This window comes from Jaculus jaculus, chromosome 2 (genome assembly GCF_020740685.1).
Source record: "Jaculus jaculus isolate mJacJac1 chromosome 2, mJacJac1.mat.Y.cur, whole genome shotgun sequence".
Lineage (NCBI taxonomy): Eukaryota > Metazoa > Chordata > Mammalia > Rodentia > Dipodidae > Jaculus > Jaculus jaculus.
In genome coordinates this window covers 20,661,620-20,679,598 of record NC_059103.1, presented here as the reverse complement: position 1 = coordinate 20,679,598, position 17,979 = coordinate 20,661,620, and the positions used below count along the sequence as shown (strand labels likewise).

At 43.1% G+C, this 17,979-nt stretch overlaps 1 protein-coding gene across 2 annotated transcripts in view; it reads left to right on the top strand.

Moving 5' to 3' along the window:
- The window catches only part of Atp9b (ATPase phospholipid transporting 9B (putative)), a 226,118-nt gene that overhangs the window by 181,761 nt on the left and 26,378 nt on the right, over positions 1-17,979 (top strand). For both annotated transcript variants that reach the window (XM_004662637.2, XM_004662636.2), the window contains exons 16-19: positions 12,999-13,160; positions 13,899-13,991; positions 16,768-16,851; positions 17,407-17,577. In XM_004662637.2, coding sequence (XP_004662694.1) covers positions 12,999-13,160; positions 13,899-13,991; positions 16,768-16,851; positions 17,407-17,577 — 510 coding nt within the window. The remainder of the gene's footprint in view (positions 1-12,998; positions 13,161-13,898; positions 13,992-16,767; positions 16,852-17,406; positions 17,578-17,979) is intronic.

Sequence of the window (17,979 nt, the reverse complement as noted above, 5' to 3'; positions counted from 1 at the left end):
TGTACCCCTCAGAGCACAGCAACCTTGGAGCAGACAGTGCAGGTGCTAGAGAATGTGTGAGGGGCAGAGCTGCACACGCCACTGGTGGGAGCTGAGACGGCCAGTCACTCAGAAACATTTGGCATTGTCCTGGGCAGTTAGCTAGGCACAGGGGACTACAGGTCCCAGCAAGTCTGCTCCTGTGAGTACACTGAAGAGAAATGAGAGCCTGTACTTACACAGGAGCTTGCACATATATGTCCATAGCTAACAGATGGAAACAGGTCAAGTGTTCATCAACTGATAAATAAACAAAATGTGGCCTCTCCCCAGGGTAGAGTATTACTCAGTCATAGAATGGAAATGAGGCACTGGCACATGAGCTCATCTCTCGAAGTCTCAATGTTGTAGGATTATTCAAACAAAATGTCAGAAGGGATGGGAGCAGTGGCAAAGTACAAGCGTTCCTTTCTAGAGGGAGGAAGTGTTTGAAAATTTATTGTAGCATAGTTATACAATTCCATGAATAGAAGTCCATTATGTTTAAATGAGTGAATATTGGTATGTGACTTGTAGTTCTAACACTGGTTATAAAAAGAAGGTGCAAAATGAGTGTAGATTGCATGAATATAAAATGAGTAGAAATACTAAGATTCATGACAAAGACTAAGTACATGGGCAGCTTGAAAAGCTACACATTTTTTCCCAAAAAGTATGACGTCATGATGTGTGAGTGCAAGCACACATGCACCATGGTGCACTTGTCAAGGTCGGGGGACAACCTCAGATGACTGTCCTCACCTTTCACCTGTTTAAAGGGTCTCTTGTTCACGTCTGCACATTCCAGACTGGCAGGCCTTCAAGCTTGTGAGGATTCTCCTGTCTCTGTTTGCCACCTCCCTATAAGAAGGCTGGGATCACAAGGTCTTGCCATTGCATCCAGCTTTACATGGATTCTGGGACTCTATACTCAGGTCATCATGCTTACAGAGCAAGCACTTTTACATAACACTCAGCCATCCATCACCTCAGCCGAGCCTTTTCAGTGGCCCTTGAGCAGGAGTCTCATGGTATCTTGTGTAACTTCTAGAAGCAAAAGAGTTCTCTAATTTTTTTATAATTTTTATTTATTTGAGAAAGAGAAAGAGGCAGAGAATGGGCATGCCAGGACTTTCAGCCAATGAAAACGAACTCCAAACGTATGCACCACCTTGTGCATCTGGCTTACATACCTTCTGGGAAATCAAACCTGGGTCCTTTGGCTTTGTAGGCAAGCGTTCTAACTGCTAAGCTATCTCTCCAGCCCCGAGTTCTATTTCTTAGTCACTAGGAACACCTGCTTTTCCACAGAAGTTTGCTGTCACAGGGTCCTGGTAGCACAGACCATAGAGTATTGAGCACTATATGACCTGTGGAGCCTGGGACCACTGTCCTGGGCCATTGAGATTCTCTGTCCTGTGTGCACATGGGGTTGATGGGCTTTCCCCTTCCCTTGTCTGAACATTTTCATTTTATGTACTCAGGCCAGCTCCCTGGTGCTGCAGCATCGTCCTCGCAGCTCTGTGCACTGGCAGAGTGCTGCACCACATACAGAAAGCCGTTCCGTAAACCTCTCCTTTCGGCTTGACCCAGGCTGGATGTGAAGATGTATGACCCTCTCATACCACCCTTCAGGGCTTCCAAACATTCTTTCTAGTGATTTCATTTACCTTTGTCTAATGTCATAATGAGAAGAGCAAGGAGAAACCCTGTTGTACCTACAGGTATATGGCATTTCACAAAGGGCAACTTATGGCTATTATAAAAATCAAGTTTATTTTAAAGCTTCAAATAGAAACATTTCTTTTTTAATATTTTATTTATTTATTTATTTATTTGAGATAGAAAGAAAGGGCAGATAGAGAATGGGCACACCAGGGCCTCCAGTCACTGCAAATGAATTGCAGATGCATCCGCCACCTTGTGCATCTGGCTTAGGCTTTGTAGGCAAGTGTCTTAACCACTAAGCCATCTCTCCAGCCCAACATTTCCTTTTTTGTTTCATCAAAACATTATATATATTCTTTAAATTTATTTGCTTGACAGAGAAAGAAGGAGGGGGAAAGAGAGAGAGAGAGATAATGGGCCCTCAGGGCCTCCAGCCTCTGCAGACGAACTCCAGACGCATGCTCCCCCTTGTGCATCTGGCTAATGTATGTCCTGGGGAATCAAACCTGGGTCCTTTGGCTTTGCAGGCAAATGCCTTAACTGCTAAGCCATCCCTTCAGCCGAAAACATTATCTTATACTAACCAGAATAAACCATTCAGACATCATGTCACTGGCTACATAAGACTTTAAAACTAGTACAAAAACAGACAAAATGAAAGTGGCTTTCTAAATGTGAAAAGCCGAGGACATTTGGTTATTTGCCTCCCCGACTTGGTATATTATAGAACAACATCGTGTCTTTCTTCAAAGCCTACTGCCTTCCAGTTTTCCATGCCCTGACACTGTGTGGCCTCCCTGCGCCATGTAGGAATCTACCTGCTTATCTTTCCCTGTGCCTTGGAGTCCCAGGGTCCACCCTGTTGAGCTGAGCCTCACTCTGATGCTCGGTCCATTCTAGTGTGTGTGCAGCTCACTGCTGTGCTCCTTCTGGACCTGAAGCTCTGCTTAGCACATCCACTGGAAGCCTCATGTGGATCTCTTTGTCCTATCTGAAACATTCTCCCTGACTCCAAAACAACCAGCAACAGTGGACTAGTGGACTCCTGTAGACTAGGGCAAAGAGACTTCTACCTTTTTTCTAAATACTATTCTACTACCCTGAAAATTTTCATTAACCTTAATACGTTCAGCTCCCCAGACACTCAGAGGCTGCTACAGCCACAGCTCAAGGTGACCTGGGCTCTGCTTAAGATGGCAGTAGAGCGTTGTTACACAGCCGTACCATTACTGCCCTTCTTCTACCTGGTGTGGGCACCTAAAAACAGGCATATGGAAAGAGTGGACTGGATAATCCTGGGAGTTTACATAGAACTTAGTTCCTGTGTACTGGCAAGGTTACATTTGATGTTTAGGTGCCTGCCTCATTGGTACATAATAAAACCAATGAAGAACTTACATTCCCTTCTGGGAGTCATATTGCCATTTCTCTCTGTTCAGAAAACATTGACATGGTCTATGAAAATTGGGATTAGTTAAAGTGGTTTTGGATGAGCCCTCAGAATAAAATTCAGTGCTGATTTTAAAAACAAAGAGTGATGTGGGGACATGAAAAGGCAGAGCTCTATCCTTACTGTTCTTATCATGTGGTGCCCCACTTCTGTTAGTTTGCCTGGTTCTCAGGCACCCTTCCCCATCACCCCACATTGTGTCAAAGAATATGACTTCTGTGATCAGGATGTGTGGAAATGTTTTAGCAGTATGGAATCCAGCTACACAGTCAACAATCATAGGCCACAGAGATCTCTGGTAGACAAGTTTCCACCTCTGTAGCAGCCTTCCAGTGAGCTCTGGAATAGATGCAGGGCATTGGTAACTGCTTTTTTAAAGGAAAGAAATCCACTATTTTTTTTCCTTAGAAAGGGTTGAATGCATTGTTTATTCTGTTGCAGCATTGTAGAAATTGTCAACAATTTTGTGACTACATGTTGAGAAGGGATTATTTTCCAGTCATAGCACTGAAAACTTAGACCATATTTCCAAGGAAAATTTTATTTGAACTTAAAAAAATATTATTCTATGTATTTACCTTATTGCTTGACAAAAGTCTAAATTTTGTTGAAGTACATGGGATTTTTAAAGTTTTTACATGTCCTAGAACTTAACTTAGGAATTCACAATAGAAAAAAAATCTCATTGATTCCAAGACCACAAAGAGCTTAGAGAAATTATAACAAAATATTGCTAATTTTTTACTGTTTTGACTTGCGTGGAAATTGGACAGTGATTAAAAGGGGCAAAACACTAAGCTATCTGTAAAAATCATCCACAATACATATTTTAAGTCTGAAAATGAAAACAGCAGCTTCATCATAAGTTTTAAAGTGCAATATTGATGTGGTGTGTGCAGACCCAGAGCCTCAGGAAAGCCGTCTCAACAGCCCGTTGTTTAGTATATTGAACTTCGCTGCCATGAGGGTGACAGATGATAGCAATGTTTCCCAATCACAGAGTACCATTTTAGAAGCATTTTTTATTGAATAAAGTGCTCAGAATATTGCACCCTGGAGCTTTATTTGGGGAAATGGTTCAATTGACGTTTTCTGTTTAACCTCAGCTTTGACCTATCACAATATACATGGTTAATAAGCAGCATTGTGGTTTAAGAGGCTTAACTGGTTTTATACAGTCCTATCAGCACTACACTCTCGTACACTCATTAGTTCGTGACTCATGCACCCTGTTAATTTTTAGTAAGAGTCATTTGTTAAGAAGAAGGTTCTATTTTTTTCTGCATCTGCACTGTCGTCTTCAAATTCCCATCAGTTCCTGGCACTTGTGTTATCTTATGAAGAATGTGATTTATTAAGTAGAGCTCATACCACAGTTGATGTTCTTTGTAGTATAAGGAACATTGCTGTTCATTTCCTTGTAAACAGGAAACACATGTGCACAGATGAGTTTTTATTACACCATTGTGGCATTCTAGGGGAATGAATTTTGAATCCATAAGGGTTCTAGGCATGCATAAGTACTTGCAGTGACGTGTCATCTGTGCAGTGTTTAGGGATACTTGAAGGTATAAAAATGGTAGTGATGTCAGAGTATAAATATCTGGCTTTGTATTCATGAGGTGGAGCCTACTTATGCCCTGGTCATTGTTTCTTATGATAAGTGATCAATATTTCATTTTCTCTAAGAGAGTAGGAAGTTCTGCCTGCCTGCTATTTGTCTCTACAGGCTCAGCATAGCAAACTCCAGCTGAACAAATGTTAAACGCTCCATGGAAATTCCTCACAGAATGAAAATCTAGCTTATTCATTGTTTAACTGTCACCAGTGCAGTTGCAGGAAGCTGGCACTGAATTCAGGTCGTGAACAACCGCATGAGCTCAGGTTCAGAGTGTGGAAGTCTCTGACATAAGTGATCCAGGTGTGGCCTGACCTCTGCTGCTTTTGGTCCAGAAGGATTGAATAGCCAAGATGCTTAATGACAGCTTATTCCTGTAAACTGGCTATTTATCAGTAGTATTCCCCTTCAGTGGCTACATTCCCCACGTCAGGACATTCTATTATAAATATTATTTCAAGATATACCTATCATTCCCTTACTCCCCCATTTATGAGCAAGAATCAGCTAGAATTAATGACAGACCACAAGTGGATTACTTAAAAATAGAGGAATGTTAGTTACATCCTTAATAGCATTGCTCTTGAATTTACAGAAGTAAGTGCTAATGCATGTGGAGTGCTGTATTTTTAAATTCATTTTATTGTGTGTGCCTATCGAAGCAAGACTAATTGTGGTGTTTTGTCAATATATTTATGAGGAGCAAATCATTGTCAGTGACACAAAGCCTTCACTCTGTGACCTTCATGACCAATAAAGAATAAATACTACATAGCTTGTCTGTGAATATTGATTAGCAGTTTTTCCAGATGATCAAATTGCTTTTTAAGTTAATAATTCTATTAAATTATAACAATGGTTGTAATAACCACAATCAAAAATGATGAGATGTGAATGATTAAATTATGATTTATAAAGTACATAGTAAAAAAAATGTGCCCTTAGAGTACAGCTGGCAGCTGTGTGTCATAAGTGCTAATAGAATAAAGGAAATTTCAAGAACGGTGGCACAGGAATTTCTGGACAATGGAATTGTGGAAGATTGGTAAAATTGCCCTGTGTTTTATGACCTTGCATGTAGTATCACTCAGGGACATCCTTTCCTGCACTACCTAACCCTAGCCCTGCACTCAGCTTGGGGAAGTGTGAATGTGCCGATGATTGCCTGGGACAGACTGCCGAGTCGTCACTAAGTAGCCTGTGGCAGAGGCTTCACTCAGGCTCTCACTGAAGAATATTTGCACATCCACATCTTAATTATTTTTCCTTTGATTATCAGTAGTTCATTATACATCAGAAATTTCTAACAGCTCAGTAGTCAGAGAAATAGTCATTTGAGATTTACTGAGCCCTTTTATTTTAAGTTACCATGTTACATTTCAGAGAGAAGTATCCCAGGGGTTATTTTCTGTAACACTGTCAGGCAGCAGTTAATTCCAATTAATATAAAGGCACAAAGTATTTGTTAACCCACTTCTTAGGGTTTTGATTATCTACAAAATCACCTTGAAAAGTACACATTCTCCTTAGGGAGTCACCTGTGCTGCTCTCTGTCTGCCTCCCTGGCAGCATTCAGTGAAAATCTGTAGAGCACTTGCTTCACGTGTGCATGGCCTTGGGTTCCATTCCTAGCCCAAAATGAGGGGGTAGTGGCATGAGGTGGGAGGAAAAGACCTTGACCCCCTCCCCCAGATTCTCTCCTTCTGAACCTGAGGAAAGTGGACAGCCATGTGGAAACTGCTCTTTAATTCCTCGGGCATCCACTTTTCCTGATGCGCGTCTCACTTAACCCATATAGGTAAGGGTGCTTTGTGTTCACACTTCCGGAGGCAGATTTGCATTCCCAGTACTGCAGTAGGTCTGTTCTCACTCTTATTTTCTAGTCTATGTTGATTGATCACCAACTCTCCTGCAAGGCATCTGGAAGGCTCCTTCGTGCTTCCTGATAGAGTCCACTGTGAAGAGCACCACAGGCCTGGCAAAATGGGAGCTTAGGAACTTGGCTCTCAGTTGGTCATGATGAAGCCTATACCCCAAAAGCATTTTTCATCCCTATTTTAACAATATTTCAGTGTCACAAGCCCAGTCACTTTTGATGGCCACAACCTCTGAAATTTAACATTTGTCTAGTAATGTCCTTTTCTTCCTAAGGTACTGACATGTTTTAGGAAAGGGTATATCTTTTATTTTATTTGGGGGCTGGAGGGCATGTGTTCTACCAGAGACACATCCCCAGTCCCAGAGTATGTATTTTCCATTGTGTGAACCAGTAGGAAGAAAATAGAAACAAGCTGTTAATGCCATTGAAATTTTCTTTGCTTTTACTTTTACATGTAATGTCACTGAAAATAAGTTCTAAAAAGAACATTGCAGATGTATTTCAAATATGTAGAGAAAATTCTCTCAAGATTTCCTTTAACACTTAACACTGCAGTAATTCTGCTCCAGACCCTAAGGTAAGCTATCAAAGCTCAGCCAAGAGATGAAGGAAGAGCTGCTGGGATTTGGGGGCACCAAGGCTTACAAAGGATGAGACCGGCCTAGGTGACAGTGCACTCACAGTAGTCCTCCTCCAAGTTATTTTCCTCAGCAGTAACTTGCTCATAGGCCTAACCCAAAGATACTTAATTTTACATTACAAAAGAATTCTGGGGCGGGAGAGATGGCTTAGCAGTTAAGGTACTTGCCTGTGAAGCCCAAGGACCCAAGTTCAATTCCCCAGGACCGACATAAGCCAGATGCACAAGGTGGTGCATATGTCTGGAGTTTGTTTGCAGTGGCTAGAGGCCCTGGTACACCCATTCTCTATCTACCTACCTCTTTCTCTCTCATAAATAAATGAATATTTTAAAAGAATTTTGCCCACCAACAAGAAACTTCCCTCTGGACAGTATTATAGTATGTCTTATAGAAAACCTGACAAGTGCTTGGTTGGCTGTACATAGAGAGTTAATCGACAATGTGATTAACAGTCAGATGGAATGCTGGGCTAGGTGTATGAAATGAAACTGATTTTTGTTATAAGCTACAAACTCAGGGACTGTGAAACCAAGCATAAACTAAATAATAAACAGATGTGAGTCACCAAATATAGCAAGCCTAGTCCTGACTGCAGTCAGGCACCGTGAGATGATAGGTTATTCATGGAAAGATACAATTTACAGGTCACAATGTAATAGTAACTTTTCACTGTGTAAATTGAAAATTAACCTTGGTGTATTAGATCATGTGCATCTTACAGCGGTGTTGTCCTAGGTGGGAAGTCAGGTACTCCCCTCTAGATGGGGGTCAGTCTTCTGACATCCACATGTTTTCCTTGGTACGGTCATTTGGAGCATGTTACTCATGCTGTAAATTATAGTGCCAGATGACTAGTAGATGATTTTACACTCTTGGTACAGATCATTCTCTTAGCACACCCAGGAGACTTAGAGTGAGAGTTCTAATGCCATCTCCACCATGGCTCATTCTGTGGCATGCCGTTGAGCATTTATCATGCCATCCTACCCAGATACAGATACCTGTGCCAAGAGGATGGACACACACACCCCTGACACTGCAGTGCAGACAGACAGCCATTTATTGTTCTCACAAATGTATCCTTCCAGCAGTCAGGCAGATCTCATATGCAGGAGTGTTCCCTGCCCATCCCTGTTTCCTTGTCCCAGGTAGAGCTGACAGGGCCACATAGGACAGTGACTTGGTGGCCTTGTTGTAGATCTTCTTGGGAGATATGTCCTTCACTGTTTCCTCACAAAATTGGAAATCACAAGCAAAAAAATCCTAGACAGCAGTTTCTCATATTTGGCAAACAGTCCATCTGTTACAGATTGTATGACTTATCTTCTAGGGAGAGGGCACAGAGATCTTACCAAGTACATCAAAGTGGATAAAGTCATGTTGCTGATCTCATATTATACAAAAGGAACAAACATCAATTGCGTATTAATAGTGGGGAGTCTCAAATTAATGAGGTAAATATCTGGTGTCTCTAGAATGGTGTACTTGTAAAATACAGTAGTACTTCGGATGAGATCTGTACTACTCAGAGTATAGTAGAAGGTCACAGCCTTAAATTTTCTCTGGCTTAATATTCTGTCTTATCTTGTAGATATAGTCTAGCCTACACAGTTTAATCATAGGTTTTTAATAACAAGAAGTGCTGCTTGTGTAAAGATACCTTTTAATTTTTCAGTCACAGAATTGAAGCATAAAGGGTAAAGTTCAGAGTTTTCCTAGAATGTACTTCTTCACTAGTGTGCAGGCTGGGATCAAAGTCTCCTGTCGCACTGAGCCTGTAGTATGTACGAACACTGGGCAGGTGCACATGGGTGCTTAGGCCTCACCTGTATATTTAATTCTCTTCACTTTGCATTCTAGTATCAAGTAACTGTACAGTTTTGTTAACTTAAATGCAACTTTTCCTCCTAAATGACAAGTTTGGGCTGAGGAAGAATTCAAACACTGTATGGTCATTGCTATTTAGAAAACAGGTCTTTGAATTTTTCCAGTAACTAAGGTTAAGTAATAAGCTTATATGTGATGACAGTCAGAAACCATACGGACATAGTGATGAAGGCAGTGGTTAACGGTCAGCTGCTGAGGGCCCTGGTGGCTGAGGTGTGGGTTATACAATGAGTGACAAGCCCTCTTTTTGTCTAGGGTGGGACTAGCTGTGCACTGTTTGTAAATGGCAAACAGTAGTTAATGTCTCTTTCAGATGAAGAACTTGATTGACAAAAACTAGACCTTTTAACAGAAATCCATTTCTAATTTCTAAAAAGTAAAAATACCTGATCATTTTAACTTTACTATCAGTCCTGATTTTTTACAATTACTCAGTTCCATTTATCAAAGGCTATGCGAACTTTTAAAAAGTATCAAAAGGTTATAAAATTTAGTTTTAGAGAGCCTGAGGCGATGGCTCAGTGGGTAAGGCACTCATTGCTCAAGCTGGAATACCCAAGTTTGAGGACCACCCTCCACCCCCGCTTACAAAGACAAAGCTGTGGTGAGTTTCTCTAATCCCAGCACACTGGTGTTGACTGCAGTGGAAGATGGAGACAGAATTCCCTATAAGCTTGCAGTGGGCATAGCAAAACAGTGCCAACCCCGTTCTCAAATGAGGTAGACAGGCAGACCAACCAACCTGTAAGTTGTCCTCTGACCTGTGCGCACATGCGCGTGCATGCACACACACACAACACACACACACACACACACACACACACACACTGTGGCTCATGTGCCCCCACTTACACGTATGCATGAACACAAAAAGAGTGAAAAGGTTTTTTTTAGGTTCTTCCATGATACCATGACTGCATATAACTTATAACTAGTAATTTCAAGTTGCCTGCCTCTGTGCATTTTTATCACCTAAAATAACACTCATGCTTGTCTAGTTCATTCTTTTGGGAGACCCTAAGAAATGTCAGAGGTGAGTGAGGGCCCCGGGAGACAGGCTGCATGTTGAACACGAGTATCTGGATTTTTGTTGTAGTCGTGGTGGTTGTCTCGAGGCAAGGGTTCACTCTAGCTCAGGCTGACCTGAAACTCACAGCGACCCTCCTACCTCTGTGTCCCCTTGCTGTCGGCCCATACAGGCTCTGGGCATGGTGCCCCTCTCACCTTATACTTCCTCTCACAAGCCTCTCTCGTCCTGGGGAGCACTGGTTCCATCTCACTGCCCCCGGCACTGTGCATGTACCATCTGGGCACACTGGGCGCACTCAGCATTAAAGGTGAAGAAACAACTCTATATCTTAGATTCTGAAAATCTTGGAGAAATAATTTACAGATGAGATTACTTAGAAAACTCGACAGTAAAAGTGATTCCAGGTGTACCTGAGTGATCACCAAAATGACCTCTGTACAGAAGGGCTGAGGATACAACCCCCTCATCTGATTGGCAAGTGCATGTGTGCACATCCCACTGAGGTTCCCCATGCTGCATAAAGAATGGCCTAAAGCATGGTCACCTAACAGACAAGAAGACAGTTCTCAGAGACTACACCCTATGTATAAGCTCCAGAGACTGCTGACTGTAGCCATTGGGATTTTACTGTATTTTCTCTAAGGGGATGGGCATTTCCTCACATGAATATCAGTGAATTTTCATAAGTGCTTGGATTCATAATTACTTGAACTGATTGTAGTTTCCAAAGCCTAAAATTTTTGAAGTAAAGGTGGTAGTGAAATGTAAAGCATGGATGGGCCTGGGCTGCCCTAGGAGGGACCCAGGCTCAGAAAGGCTGTGGGCTCACGCATCCCTAGAAGAGACCCAGGCTCAGAGAGGCAATGGGCTCACACTGCCCTGGGAAAGACCCAGGCTCAGAGAGGCAGTGGGCTCACGCTGCCTTAGAAGAGACCCAGGCTCGGAGAAGCAATGGGCTCACTGCCCTGGGAGAGACCCAGGCTCAGAGAGGCAGTGGGCTCGGGCTGCCCTGGGAGGGACCCAGGCTCAGTGGGCTTGGGCTGCCCTGGGAGGGACCCAGGCTCAGAGAAGCTGTGGGCTCGGGCTGCCCTGGGAGGGACCCAGGCTCAGAGAGGCAGTGGGCTTGCGCTGCCCTGGGAGGGACCCAGGCTCAGAGAGGCAAGCAGGCCCTGGAAACTGTGCATTCCTGGCAGGTGACAAAGCCACACCTCAGGATAGAGGCCAGGGAAGCTTGAGCTCAGGAGACCTCTGTAGGAAGTTGTAGCCTTGCTGGGCCTTGCTGTCGTCAGTTGTATTCACTCTTTGATGGTCCATCTGCCTTTGCTTGCTGGTATGTTGTAACTGATTATAGCCTATGATAAGATTGCCCTCCCCCTCAGAAAACACTGCAACTCTTTGTGTATTGTTAACTTGAAAATTATCCTTCCACTTAAGATTTCTGTTTTTTTACAAAATATTTATTTGGACTGGAGAGATTGCTCAGTGGTTAAAGGTGCTTACTTACAAAACCTGACAACCAGGGTTCAGTCCCCCAGTGTCCACAGAAAGCCAGATGCACAAAGCGGCATAGATGTCTGGAGTTTGTTTTCAGTGGCAGGAGGTCCTGGCGTTCTCTCTCTTTATAAATAAATAATTTTAAAAAATATTTATTTGACCGAGACAAAGAATAAGAGGGAAAGAATGAATGGGTATACCAGGGCCTCCTACCTCTGCAAAGGAACAACAGATATATGTGCCACATAGGGCCACTAGCTTTACATCATACTGGGGAATCAAATCCAGGCTTGCAGGCTTTGCGTTGCAAGCACCTTTAACCGACAAACCATCTCTCCAGCCTAACTTATGACTTTTAAATTTGAATATTAAGCAACTAACTGTAAGCAAGAGTACCTCTTTTTTTAATTTTTTTAAATTTATTTTTATTTGGCACAGAGGGAGGAGAAAGAGAGAGAGAGAGAGAGAGAGAATGGGTGCACCAGGGCCTCTAGCCACTGCAAACAAACTCCAGATGCATGTGCCATCTTGTGCATATGGCTTATGTGGGAACTGGAGAATCAAACCTGGGTCCTTAGGCTTTGCAGGCAAGTGCCTTAACCGCTAAGCCATCTCTCCAGCCCAAGTACCTCTTATTTTTGAATGCCTGTGTATTCCAAGGAATTTACATGCATCATCTTAGCCTTAGAACAAACACTTTGCAAAAGAGAACAGCGGACCTCAGTAAAGAAAGGAATTAGCTTCAGAGCTGCGGCCTGTGGTCGTTGTCAGGGCTCAGAGCCCAGGCTGGTCATTACTTTTCTACTGTCTCTTTCTCGTTGACAGCTCTTGTATAGGCACATTGATGTAGAGTTAATTAATCAGACATTATTTTATCTCTTATGCTAGAAAAAACTACCAGGAGAGAAACAAAATGCAGAACTACTAACTTCTGCATGGGGTGTGTAGGATCCAGGTGTTGGTATTTGGACAAGCCATGGGACTTACTGTGGGATGGATAGGTAGGCTCCCTTTCTTTCCTGTGTTTTTATATCTGGCTTCGGGAAGCTAGTCACCACAAACTGCAAAGATCTTCATGCTCAGAATGGTCTATTTGAAGCAATAAGACGAAGAGATTTCTGTTATCTGTGTATCTTCATCTATAAAAGTACGGTTCAAAAGTACATTTGTGACAGGGCCACAGGAATGAGAGCTCTCGCACTATAAGCTTTTCTGCATCAGTTGTGTCCATGAGCTGTTTGTACACAGTGTGCTGTGTCACTTTGTGTTGCTTCCCCGGGTCAGCGGGGCCTCATAAGCTGTGCTCTCCTCAGGTCGCGCTGGTACGGTGGACAGAGAGTGTCGGGCTCACTCTGGTCAGCAGGGACCTCACCTCCATGCAGCTGAAGACACCTGGCGGCCAGGTCCTGACCTACTGCATCCTGCAGATATTTCCCTTCACTTCCGAGAGCAAACGGATGGGCATCATCGTCAGGGTACGTGTGTGCAGCCTGGCACACCCAGACACTGCGTGGCTGAGCTACACGATTACATTAGCCATTCCCTCTTCAGTCTTTTAAAGCAGATACAGAAATACCCCTACTCAAAAAAAAAAAGGTTAAGGTTACATATTTATTCAAATGTTTTGTGCTTGTTATATCTTCTTAAAAGTCAAAATAAAAGGTAAACTAATAATTTATAAGCCAAGAAGCTAGTATACCCATAATGACACAAAGTATCTGGCAATACAAAATACAAAATAAGTCTTCTAAGATCACTAAAGCAGATCAAGTTAAAGGTGTTACTAATGTTTAAAGAGGTTTTTTGTTGTTGTTGTTGTTGTTTGTTTTGTTTTGTTTTGTTTTCCCCTCTCAACAAAGCAGCTTGCTACAAAGTTTAACTTAATGATCTATGACCAGGAAGGTACTAGTTTGTACCTCTTTAAGTTTCTTACTGATACCAAAAGCATATCTTGGAAGTGTTCTAAATAGCCCTCACTATTCTGTCACACTTGGGAAATTTGAGGGCATTGATGCTTACTTGCATCTCAGGTGGTCACTGGCTATACTGGCATTTATGGGCAATTTTTTGCAGAGAAACACACAGGTACTCACACAATGCATTCCCTAAGATCTGCTCTCTCTAGTGCATTCCCATTAGGCCAGCAGTTCTTTACAAGGAGCAGTGTGGCCCAGTTGTCCCTGTACTTACTTGCATCTTTCACTCTACTACAGGATGAGTCCACAGCAGAAATCACGTTTTATATGAAAGGTGCTGATGTAGCAATGTCCACCATTGTCCAGTATAATGATTGGCTGGAAGAAGAGGTAAGCGCATACTTCTCAGCATTGTGCAGTGTCTTCATGAAAGCTAGCAAGCAGGTGACAGAGAAGTAGTTCCCACTTGGAGATACTGGAACCACTGGAATAAATCATGCTATCTGAGTTTCAAACCAGATGCTAATAGGGTGACAGAATGCTATTGTTTTTCCACTAAATTATTTTAAATGCTTACAGTTCTTTCCAGTTCCTTAAAGAAGAAAAAAATAAGGATCCTGGGTAATTAGTAAAATCTTGCTTCTAAACCGGGTGTGGTGGTGCAAGCTTTTAATCCCAGCACTTGGGAGGCAGAAGTAGGAGGATCCTCCTGAGTTCAAGGCCCCCCTGAGATTACATAGTGAATTCCAGGTCAGCCTGAGCTAGGGCACTACCCTACCTTGAAAAGCAAAAAAACTTTCTTCCTATACAGATACCACCATTTTTGTTTAGTTCTATAAAATGTACACATGTGTATATATAGGCCCTTACAAGGTATGTTATTAATGCCCATTCACCATTCAATTTTAGAGTAACATTGGCTTTTTAACTGATTAGACTTCAGTATATTTTTAATATTTATTTATTTGAGAGAGATAGAAGGAGTCAGAGAGAGTGGTTATGGGCATGCTAGGGCTTCCTGCCACTGCACATGAACTCCAGATGCATGTGGCACTTTGTGCATCTAGCTGTACATGGGTACTAGGGAATCAAACCCAGGCCAACATGCTTTGCAGGTATGTACCTGTAACTACTGGACCAACTCTCTAGCCCCAACTTTATATTTTGTAACCTAAATTTTACAAGGAGATTTTAATTAGAATTTTTAACTAATGCTTATTTGTTCAGTTAAAAAAAATAGAAAATGAGGTACATATATAAGCAATCCCACGTTAAATTCTTCCTAAGCAAATATAATTTGTAGTTCGCCTCATGAGGTTACATGATATATTATTGGGTCTATGTATTGGTCAGTAGTTAGATTTCAGAGTAAAATTAAGGCTATGTGGATTACAGCCAGGGCCCTTCTTCCTGTGGGAATGTTACTGCTGGTGCGCAGGTCTCTTGTCGCACGCTGAGACCTACAGTGGACTGTGAGCACAGCAGCCACACCCGCTGTTCACGATGGTCTTGGCCATATGAATCAATATCTCCTTCAGGGCACTTTGATTTAATCAGAGACATGAATAAATTAAATTCCCTGAAGACCTAGTAAAATGCCATAAAAATTACTTTTGGTCATAATGACATGCAATTAATTGTAAAATACTTGTTTAATTTATTTAGCTTTATGAGGTCAAATCAATAAATGTCTTGCAACAGACAGATAATGTCAAATTGTTTTTCAGAAAGATAACTTCATTAAAATCCTATGTACATTTATTTTCCCCACATTGTATTCTCTCTATAGATAAATCTTTTACCCCTTCACCAGTGTCTTCATTATAAAAGTATTACAGCTTGAAAGCCTTTCAGTTCTTTAATTAAAAAAAAAAAAAAGCAGAGCAATGATGGAGCAGAACCCCAGGGTTAGTTATGAAAATTTGTTTTCATTCAGGTCTCTTCAAGCCTGACCCTTGCCCACACTGTAGCAAGGATCCACTTTGCTTAGAAGGCACAGTGTTCATTGCGAGTGCAGGTCTCATTCCCAGCAGTGTGATCAGTGTCACAGGAGCATGCATGTTGAGTCCTGAAAGCACTTCAACCAGAAACTTTATCTCCAGCTAACAGTGTTGAGTTGCTGCTTCTAATTAGGGATACACCCACATTTTATTACATTGTTGTTATACTTTCTCTTACTGTCAGTGGACTTAACATCTTTTCAAACTCCTGTTAAATGTGTTTCTATTTCTTCTTCAACACAAATCAAATCAAGTAATGAAGGGCTTCCCCTTCTCTGTCTGGTTAGACTTGGGCTTCAAGACCTGGTGCGTGGGCCTCTGGGTCTGGCCCATGTCCTCCCCATCCCCAGCTCCTTGCATGTTCAACCTTCCCTGTAAGCCAGCAGATAGGAGTTGAGATAAGGCAATAAGAGGAAATGTTTGTAGTGCTGATTTTCTTCAGACATTGACATAAGATGTGGTCCAAGGACAGCCCTGCTGAAACAGTTTCTGTGATGAGACTGAGGCAGACAGTTCGGAGCTTTGTCCAAAAAAACAGACCTCGGTGCCAGAAATGGCTTTCAGACCCAGCCATCTTGGTTCTGTGGTGTTATCCATGACATTCCTTGAGAAGCCTTCCGCCTTTCTCCAGAAGCGTTCCACCATACCACTATACATCATGGAGGCCTTTAACCTTCCTGCTGCTGTATATTTCCTAAGGCCTCACTGAAGGACTTCCGTTCCCTCTGATCTGTACACCCACACCAGAGGAGGCCTTTCACACCTCTTAACAGCACACTGCCTGGGAGGCTTAACATGTAACTTAGTATCAACCTTTTTAAGTCCAGTGGACTTCAAGGAAGACCCTGTCCCGAGCTGGAAGCTTCTCAGTTGGTTTCAGGAGAGCTCTCTGACTCCAACTCCAGCAAATCTCCCCCGCCCCGCAACAGAGGTCGAGACTTCTTGTGTGCTGGCACAAGCAGTGGGCTCAGTGAAATAAGCACCCTGTGTGTATTACTTCTCACTTCTGCATGCTCTGCTTGCCCTCCTCACCATGGCCTTATTGTTCCCTGTAGTCCCCATGCCCATGCCTATAGGGAGATGAGGGCAGCACCATTGCCTGAGGCTTGTCACTATCAATTTGGGCATTCTTGGGGCTACAAGTAACTCAGCCCCTTCTCTTCCAGTGTGGAAACATGGCACGGGAGGGGCTGCGGACCCTCGTGGTGGCAAAGAGGACTCTGACGGAAGAGCAGTACCAGGATTTTGAGGTCAGTGACTTCAGTCCCTCCATCCACAGACCCACCTCCCTACAGGCACTTGGTTTCCCACTGAAATGCAATTATGGAACCAGTGTCCCAGCTATCTGGGGTATTGGCTGCCTCACTGATAGGGGAACCTCAGTGACTCCACCTCCATTTCAGTCAGGGGAGAACTATTATCCAGACAAGTCAGAAGTTTCATTTCCTCAGTATAAGCTGAGCATCCCTCATTCCTCCTGGCACAGAAGTGGTTCCGACTTTGGCACTGTTTGGATTTTGGAGCATTACATACACTTAACTGATTTAGTTTTCCTGCCCCAGAAATCCAAAATCTAAACCTTTTTGTGCATGCTGTCAGTGCTCAAAACATTAAAGCATTTCAGTTTTTTTAGAGTAAAGAATGTTCTACCTGTATTATAAATTCTCATATTCTAAATTATTATGCCCACTCAGAGCACATATGCAGAGCATGTGCACACACATCCCCTCGCTCTTAAAGAGCCACTATAGTCCAACCATGTGGAATACACCTATGGCATATGTACATGTCCCCTCTGTCTTCAGAGCCGATACAGTCAGGCCAAGTTGAGCATCCACGACAGGACCCTCAAAGTGGCTGCAGTGGTGGAGAGCCTGGAGAGGGAAATGGAGCTGCTGTGCCTCACTGGGGTGGAGGACCAGCTGCAGGCCGACGTAAGGCCCACGCTGGAGATGCTGCGGAATGCTGGGATCAAGGTACAGCCTGCTCTCTTGCTGAAACAAACTACTTGAAGTTCTGCTATGTGGTGCTCCAGGGTAAAGGAGGCAGTGCTGCCCTGTAGCTGCCCCTTTCTTACCATCTTGGCCATCACACCTCTCGAAGCGTCCACACTGCCCTTGCCTCCAGGCTTCTCTGCCTGTCCCGTGCTCTCTCCCCTCTCGAATCCGAGTAGCTTCCTGAAGCAGGGGTGCGCATACACTTCCTGAGGATTGTCTTATGGACCACCAGTCCCTGCTAGGTGTGTGCAGCCTATGGTTCACACCATATGGACTTGCCCTGCCAGTCGGGTTTTATCACTTTCTGTCCTCTGCCAGAGTCCTGTACCGTCAGTGCTGACCATAGCTTTCTTCTGCAGTGGTCTGCATGCTCCCCACACC